Source organism: Rhamphochromis sp. 'chilingali' (genome assembly GCF_963969265.1).
Source record: "Rhamphochromis sp. 'chilingali' genome assembly, chromosome: 4".
NCBI classification, from domain to species: Eukaryota; Metazoa; Chordata; class Actinopteri; order Cichliformes; family Cichlidae; genus Rhamphochromis; species Rhamphochromis sp. 'chilingali'.
Window position 1 is genome coordinate 4,082,911 of NC_137948.1, and position 9,047 is coordinate 4,091,957.

The following is a 9,047-nucleotide window of genomic DNA, read 5'->3' on the forward strand; positions in this document are numbered from 1 at the left end:
TCTAAGATATAGAGGCTTCAACAGAGAGTGGAATGAATATGCTAAAACAAAATATTGCTGCAAACTGACTGCTGGCTACAAGAAGAGAATAATAATTTTCTTAATGGAGTAGAAATAATAATATGTAATGGTCTCTGAAGGTATGTGAATTTGGTGACAGCTTGAAGTATTAAAAGACAAAATGAAATATGTTTTGTAAGGACACAATTGAAATCACACTGAGTCATATGGATCCTGTCTGGGCAGTAAACTATAAAACATTTCCATAACAAAAAAACGCATTAAAGAAAAGCAGCAGGCCAAGAAAGGACCGAAAGGACCAATGCAAAAGTTAAATAAATATTAAAAAGCATATTATGAGGGAGGACATTTGTCATATTTCAACGATACACCCAGTGACAACACATGAATGTGCTGTTTTTAAGTGTCCAACTATCTGACAAATAAAACCTTTATCTTTTCAAAACAAAGACAAAAAACACAGAAATTTACAGAAAGCTCTAACAGTGTTGATGCTGATGTACTGCACATTACCTTGATCCTGTCCCTGCAGTGCATCCAGATCCAAACTTTCATTCTCCTTGTAGATTCTCAGAAAGTGCTCAAACATGTGTGAGTACACGTTTGCAGCAGCAAATACAATCTGGAATGACCTCTGAAGGAGAAAAATACATCAGCTCAGTTCAAAGCTATCAGGACGCCATGAGACCGTAGGAAAACAACACAGTAAAAACACTGACCTGGATGCTTTGCTTTAAACTTTGCAGGTAGACGTCATTGTTTAGGATAACTTTCAAAGAGGGTGCATTTTCATATTTATTTACCACCTTCCAGAAACATATAAAACATTCAAATAAAATCCCATATTAATTGCAAATTAAAATTCAACATAACCATAATACTTCAATCATATCAAAAAATCTGACAATTTTAAGTATAAATATGAGGCAGGTTGAAAATATGTTGAAATAGATTGAAAAACGTCACTAACCTCACCCCTTTGAGGTTCAATCACTGAATTAAAAATAGGATCTTTAGTAAGATCCTTAACTGACGTCACCATGTTCTCAAAATGCTTGATAAAATCTGCAACAGTCTCCTGTAGGAAATAGAAACATAATGTTGATGGGTATTTTCTGATTAGAAACAATAAACTATACAGTGTAAAAACTAATCATACCCAGAAGTTCTCTTCAGAGGGTTTATAAGTCAAGCTGTTTGTGTCCAGGATCAACTCAGACATGAATACAGGATGGAATTGAGGAGCTTCTGACTCAATAGTCTGATGAAGATACATATATTGGCATAAACAAGAATGTGTTCTCTTGACATCTCGATTTCTCATGGCTACAAAAATAAATGCAATATTTTTACAGTTACTTGTACTGAATAATTCCCCTACCTTTTCATCCATCTCTTTTTCAGTACAGTCAGTGGCAGCGTCTGAGTCAAGGGTCCAGCTTTGAATGATGGCATTGCTGGGTGTTGGACCTGCCTGCACTTGCAGGAGAGTCAGTATTTCATCCACTGCAATCACTCCACAGCTGTGCAAGGTGGTGATAACCAAATAGTCAACAAGTCGAACAAAGCTGGGCAGGTAAGAAACAAAGACATCGTTAGTGTGACAGATGTGCTTGAGCCATGATTATCTGTTCTGTATTTTTGCCATTTTGCTTATTTACTTATGTGAGTGTTTTGTTATTAAAACAAAAAAGTACAGTATGCTTAATATACAAATCAATACAGAAAACATATTACATTTTGGGAAGCAAAGACAGAAATAAAATGCACCCACTGGATGACGTGGTTGAAGAAAAAAGACATGTTGGTCCCTGATGCGATCTTCTTTTCTTGTTCTGTGACAAACCGAGCATGAACAGGCTTTGAACTTTGTGATCTACATCTGGATATACAAATCAACTTTCTCTATTGTGTCAAGACTATCTCTGCAACCTACATCCCCACAGTGCAGCATGGATACTCTTTAAGTACCTATAATGCGTGTAGTGTGCGTAACATCAGCATGTCTGCTTAAATTGTAAGAAGAGAGCTGGTCACCCCGACCTCTTCAGAGATGGCTGTTGTCTCCCCCTACACAAACTAGTGAAAAGCTTGGGTGCTTCACCAACCTGCTGTCGTAGCCATTTTTGCCACGTGAAATCTGGCCAGTTAGAGGAAAAGTCAGGCTGCTTTCATTCATCCTACCCAACTCACCAGACAGTTACAAAAAAACATTGTGCTGTTGGCAATTGCTACCTGACTCTCAGAGTCACATTTCAACAGTCGCAGCGACAGAAAACTGCATCACACCCATAGTTTTTAGAACCTGTATAACATTAAGTATATGACGTGTGATTGTTACCCAAATTACTCCAGCACATTTCCCAGACAGAATATGGCTAGCCCAGTGGACGACACCTATTTAAGTTGTGGAATAAATATGCCTATAGAGGGTGGCCATGGTAAGTGTGTGTATTACTTAGGCCCAGACCGTGCCCATGTGGCTAGCAGGGGTCTAGCCTAATGCCTGAACTGCCTGAACAGCTGCATATGCTTGGTTTTCTCATGGTGTCTTACAGAGTCCACTGAAGGAAGTCTTTGAATTATACAGAGTCCATATAAGCCTATGGACACATGGAGTTCATATGGACTCTTACATATGAAATATGTAAGACAGAGAGATGAAAGAGAACAGTTGGTTACATTGTAACCCAGATTCTCAGAGTGAAGAGACTATCTCTCCAGTTCCAACCTGCTCAGAAAGGTCTTCAAGCCAAGGTTAACCTATGTGGCTTATATAGCCACAGTGGCAATTAGTTCGTGGCCACCAGCATGTGTCTTAAACAGTATCCACATCATGTACGCACCAACACGAGCTTTAGCATCCATCAAGTAGCGGCCACAGGTATAAACTGTCTCCTCCTTTACTAGTTCATGAAACCCCTTCAGGTCGCTGTATGCCTGATAATAAGAAAGAAAGCAATAATGTAATAATAACCTTATAACCAATGTAATGAAACAGACAATATCAGTATATACATACACATACACATATATATATGAAAAGTTCTTATACAACTGCACCTCTTGTAGTTGTTTGATCTTACTGTCCTGGAATTCCTGCAGTGTGTATGCATACTTTTTCTTCACGTGACAGAAGCCTGTTTCAATAAGTTGGCAGCACATTTTCCTAATATCCATCAGTGCAGGACTTAGATTCTGATTAACATAGACAAATGTAAAGAACATGATAAAAGAACCACACTTTTATTAAAATCTGTATAATTCAAAGACTTTCTCTCTCTGAAAATATTTAGAGCTCACTAAAAACAGACTTCAGTTTGTACATACACATACCGGGATGACAATAAACAAATTTTTTTGTAGTGACTCCCTGGCCAAAGTCATCTTGTTGGCACGAACATTTCTGTGCCAGACATAGAAAGGTTTCCATAGTCTGTAGCGTGCAAAGAAGGGGATGCATCGCAGCTTGCATACGTTCTTTTCCCAGTGCTTCACAATTAGCAATCCTGCATCATCACCATCAGACTCCGAAATCACAGTTTGACTGTCAGTCAAAACAAAGTCAGTACTGTGGTACTCATTAAGTTGAGATTTGGAAGTATAGTCCCGCTGTATATAACTCTTAATGGGAAGCCTTGGGAGAGGGGGGGTTGACATCACACCCTTTAAGGGCTGAGGAAAGAAGAGAGAAGTTAAGTTTTCCAGTTATAGTGGCAATTATGACAGAAAATTGCTTTAGACATATTTTGGAACTACCTATTCACTGTACACTATAGATATTGTTTACTGATGTACTACAGCACTATATTGCTTTTTAATGTAAAATATGCTACCATTATTACAAATTCCTCAAACAAGCTTTATTTGTCACCTACACAATCATACAGAGTACGATACGCAGTGAAATGTTTCGCGTCTGAGCTGCTGACAGGCTGCAGAAGTAGCCACACCATTCCAGGGCTTGGTTTTTAGCATGGGGGGTCTAACCAGGATCCTTACTTAATGGATACTGGGTGGGAATCGAACTTCCGACTCCCACTCCAAAGGTGTGTAGTGTTACCGCTACATTATCAAGCTGCCTGAATATGTCAAGGGACCTCTTTTATGATACAGTATTTACTTTAACTAACTTTAACTTATAAATACTAGACTAGAGTACTTTCTGTACTGTGTGTGCAATGCTTGCGACATCAGACAAGGGCTGGTCACACAATATTTTAAAGGGCAAGCTTTTTTAAAATCATACCTATTGACTTCTCATACCTGTTGGACATTTTTAGTGGATGGCAGAGGAGGTAGGTGGACAGCTTCATGGTGCCTTTGTTTCAGATCTTTTGGTGTGGATGACTGCTCAGAGGCTTTTAAGTGTTGGAGACTCGATTTCTTAGGTCTCACAAGCCTCTTTGGCACAACCTACATTAAAGGTAAGCAAAAAACTGCATAAGCTCATAACAGTTTGATTCTTTTATGGATGTGAAAAGATTTATAACGATAGCTTGACTAACTTCCTAAAGAAAATGCAGTGTGAATGCTGAAAGCTGAATGGTTTGAGTTGAACTGCTGTAATTATTGAATTATTTAAGGAACATGTTGAAGCTGTTGAAATATACTAAATCATTCCAAAGTGCAGAACTGGTGAAAGCCAAAGTTTGCACACAAAAATGTAGAAGAATGAGTGTTAATATTTCATCTGGATTTGATTAAAAAAACTCAAAGCGTGTACTGCTAAATATATAAACACTGGCAGCCACCAGAATAACCCCTCAGCCTCCTAGTAGATGCAGCTATGACATACACCCTCAGTGACTTCCTTTTCAGTTATTGCATTCACATGATTTCATAAAATAGGGCATGTTTATGCCTTTATTGGATAGCTCAGCAGTGAAAACAAACTGGGGGACAGGAACGTGGGGAGACAGAGGGCGAAGACACCCATCAAAGGCCCAATGGTTGGACTTGTTCTTGCGCCACTACACTCTGGCTATGTGGAATATGGTCACCTGTGGCCCCTTGTGCAGACAATGCAATTCCAAAAAGTGAAGCAATGCATAGTTGGATACAGTTTTAGCCTAGAAACCAGGCAGAATGAATCCCTTAAACCCTTAATCCCAGGTGAATATTTGATAGTTTTGAGACGTTTACATTATCACTGTAAGAGGCACCTTCTAAAAAAACCCCCCAAACAAACCAAACTAAATAAATTGTACAACACAGTATTAAGCAACAAATTGCCACAAATGCTGATGTAGCAAATATGATACAAATTAAAGCTCATAGTAGGCTTTTTTCATACATATTATCGTCTAATACCTGTTGGTCAGTGGCATCTTTAGAGGATGGCTGAGAAGTTAGGTCGATAACTTCACAGCGCCGTTGCTCCAGACTTTTAGATGACTGTGGCTCTGTGTACCAACCTGGAAAAATCATCTCTTCGCGAGCTTTTAAATGTAGAACACTGGGCTCGTTTCGTTTTACACATCTCTTCAACACACCCTACATTTAAGGAAAGCAAAAGACATGCAAAAGCCCCTATCATTTCATTTATTTTATGGATAAGCAAAAACTCCTATGGATGACACTGGGTATACAGTAAACTGGATCTCATACCATCTACCATTTGAACTTAATAAGCCAAGTCTCACCTGGGGATCTCTGAATGGAGGCTTTGGTGGGTCAGGGGGCTTCTGTAGTTCAGGAAGCTTTTGCAGCAGCTCTGTGACAGTATCAAGTAGAAACCAAACTTATTCCTAACATTTGCAAAAGAGGTTGACTACCCGAGACTTACTGGTTATATGTCACTCACTATAATTTTAAAGACATAAAGGCCTAGATGACCTCTAATTTCCTGTTTCTAAATTCAGATAGAAATCTTAGAAATGGTGTCTAACCAGATTCTTACTCTGGATGGCATTACCTGGGCTCCAGTAACACTGGGAGGAATCTTGAAGTTTTGACCAGGAAATGTCCTTCAATGTGCATATTAAGCAAATATGTAGGACTGCTTTCTTGCATTTACGCAAGATCCCTTTAATTAAAAACATTCTTGCTCAGGGTGATGCTGAAAAATTACTTCATGCATTTATTACTTCTAGGCTGAACTATTGTAATTAATTTGATGCGGAGACTCCCGCAACACTACACAAGCAAAAGTAATGAGAAACAACTTTATTCAGTGACCAACTGACCAACTGATTTTTTAACTACATTTTTCCATCATCTTCCTCTTTTAATGTTCCTGTACTTATATTTACTTTTAAATTTTATCTTTTTTTATTCTTTATATTAACTTATTTGCATCTTTCTGTGTAATTTTGAGTATGTATTACGTTAAGACATGTGGGGATTTTTTCCCTCCCCTTTTAATCTTTAATGGTTTAGTCCAGAATCGAAGGCTGTGACTTGGGCTGTGACTTAACTAAATGACCAATACCACCTCGTTAAATGTCAGTTGGTCAGCTGGTTTATTTGTGAAGGTTTAATTATCCATTTGAAATTGTTTTCTGTTTCCTGGCTTTTACTTAAACACAAACTGTTTTACATTTTACAATGACCCTCATGAAGGCTACAAGCCGAAATGTGTTGGTCACTTAATAAAGTTGTTTCTCATTACTTTTAAGTGTTGCTGGAGTCTCTGCGTCATTAGATCCTTATCTTCTCCATGCAGTAGGTGTAGTTGTGCCAGAAATATTTGTTACTATTGTAATTCATTAACTAAAAGCTTTGAAACCCCTTCAGTTGATCCAAAATGCTATAGTGAGAGTACTGACAGGCACTAGAGAGATTAAGCATATTTCTCCTGCATTAGCTTCTCTTCATTGGCTCCCTGTTAAATTGAGAATTTAATTTAAACTCCTTCTGATCACATACAAGGTCTTGAATAATCACGCCCCATCTTATCTTAAAGACATCATAGGACCATAGGACTTTGCTGTCAGACTGGTTGTTTACTTGTAGGTTTCTAGGATATTTAAAAGTAAAACAGGAGACTAGCCTTTTAGACCTTTAAGGCTTTTAGACCCTTTTATTATGGAACCAGCTCCCAGTTTGGATTCAGGACACAGACACCCTCTTTACTCTTAAGATTAGACTTAAAAACTGTAATTTATTTTTGCAATGCATATGTTTAGCGCTGGATCATGTGACCCTGAAGCCTGCTTAGTTATACTGCAATAGACCAAGGCTGCTGGGGGCTTCCTACAATGCACTTAGTGTTTCTTCTTCATTCACCTTATTTAAATACACCACTCTGCATTTATTCATTGGTTATTATTGTCTCTCTTCCACAGCCCGTGTTTTGTCCTGTCTCACTCCCCACACTCTCACACTCTTGATGGCTGCCCCTCCCTGAGCCTGGTCATGCCGGAGGTTTCTTCCTGTTAAATGGGGAGTTTACCTTCCTACTGTCGCCAAGTGTTTGCGCTCAAGGATTCGTCTGATTGTTGGGGTTTTCTCTGTACAATATACAGCGTCTTGAGGCGACGGTTGTTGTGATTTGGCGCTGTATGAACACAAATGAACAGAATAATGGATGTACCCACCTGGGGAGCCACTAGCACTTCTTTGGGCAGGGAGGATCGGCTGCGCGCCCCTCGCAGTTGAGTCCATATTCTCGTCCCTGAGAGAGTAAAAGGACAAGAGGACAGGAAGTGCAAAAAGCAAGTGCACAGTGTGATGCAACTAGCTAAAGTCACGTACTTAAAACGCTGGAAAACGTCGAAGCGAACTGACAGTTGGCCTGTACTGAACATACCGTTAAGTTAGAAAACGTTTTCAACTTCGTTGATGCCTGATGACAGTGTTGTGATTGCAGTCACCTTGTATTTAAGCAGGCTATCGAATCAAATATTCAGCACCAGAATATCTTATTGTTCTCTCAAAATAATAATTAAACTGCCTTAGTGTTTAGAGCTTTGTCAAACTAGCTACAAAGCGCTGTACCGTCACCGAATGAGGTTTACGGTCTCCTAGCAACAAAATTATTTCCCAGCATGCAACGCAGCCTAACGTCCCTTGTTTGGCATTTTACTACAAACACACCCCTCGAGTGAAAGTGGTCTATATGCAGTTATTGCAAGCATCCGTGTAATTTGTATGAGACTACAGGGTGTCAGCGCTCCACACGTTCATCTTCTTCCACAGCTGAGCAAAACAAAAGAGTTTCATCCCCTTAACAGGCATATAACAGCTAAGAGTTAAATGAAATATACAGTAAAAGGCAGTAAAAACAACGTTTATGTCCCATTATGTCTGGCAAAATTTGGAAAACGGAATTCAACGGAATATAAATATCCTAATTTATTACGCAAAATGTAATTGGAATTGAGGTGTCCTTCTTATCATACTGACATCATGAGACTATTGTACTAGTCCTTTACAGGGATCATCTGCTGGCAGCTTGTCATACTGCATATGTCAGTTAGATATACACTGAGTAAACCACAAATATCTCAGTGTTAAATCTTTTACTTTTTTTTTTTTTTTTTTTTTTTTTTTGGCCTGTCCCGTTTGGCTCTTTTGCCATCAGAATTGTTGTCTAAAGGCAAAGAAAGATGCCCAACGGATTTACTTTACCAAACTGACCATCCCAGCCTTGCCGTAATGGTCCATTTGATTCACCTTTTATTGTTTATTTTATTTTCACTTACTGAATACGGGACAGACTTGACTGGGGGAAAGAAGGGGAGAAAGAAAGAGGGAAAGAGAAACAGCTGAGAAGAGGGACGGGGGAGAAGGGCAAAAAACAAAAACCAACAGAACGGGCAGAGAAAAAAAAATGCATATATCAATCACCTGGATCACCTGCTGAGAAAGAAAAAAGCAAGCAAGCAGAAGAGAACAAGAGTAATAGAATAAACAACATCACAATGATATATGGGAATATGACAGTAAATACTAAATGTTAAACATTATTGTGCAGCACATAAGATCAACAGAACACAGTGTGCTTTGAGGTAGGAGCCAAAAAGGGTGTAGTTTGTGGGTGTGATCACCCGTGTGTACACCTGTAAGCATGGACGCGCTTG

The 9,047-nt window shown here is 39.0% G+C and overlaps 1 protein-coding gene across 1 annotated transcript in view; it reads right to left on the minus strand.

Moving 5' to 3' along the window:
- Positions 1-8,491, minus strand: part of dnah6 (dynein, axonemal, heavy chain 6) — a 52,903-nt gene extending 44,412 nt beyond the window's left edge. Inside the window, exons 1-14 of the mRNA XM_080881478.1 lie at positions 7,775-8,491; positions 7,563-7,639; positions 5,667-5,737; positions 5,335-5,517; positions 4,288-4,437; positions 3,358-3,696; positions 3,085-3,219; positions 2,868-2,961; positions 1,796-1,856; positions 1,403-1,589; positions 1,181-1,282; positions 992-1,099; positions 741-827; positions 535-655 (exon numbers count right to left, since the gene is read on the minus strand). Coding sequence (XP_080737604.1) covers positions 535-655; positions 741-827; positions 992-1,099; positions 1,181-1,282; positions 1,403-1,589; positions 1,796-1,856; positions 2,868-2,961; positions 3,085-3,219; positions 3,358-3,696; positions 4,288-4,437; positions 5,335-5,517; positions 5,667-5,737; positions 7,563-7,629 — 1,705 coding nt within the window. The 5' untranslated portion in view covers positions 7,630-7,639; positions 7,775-8,491. The remainder of the gene's footprint in view (positions 1-534; positions 656-740; positions 828-991; positions 1,100-1,180; positions 1,283-1,402; positions 1,590-1,795; positions 1,857-2,867; positions 2,962-3,084; positions 3,220-3,357; positions 3,697-4,287; positions 4,438-5,334; positions 5,518-5,666; positions 5,738-7,562; positions 7,640-7,774) is intronic.
- Between the last annotated feature and the right edge of the window lie 556 nt (positions 8,492-9,047).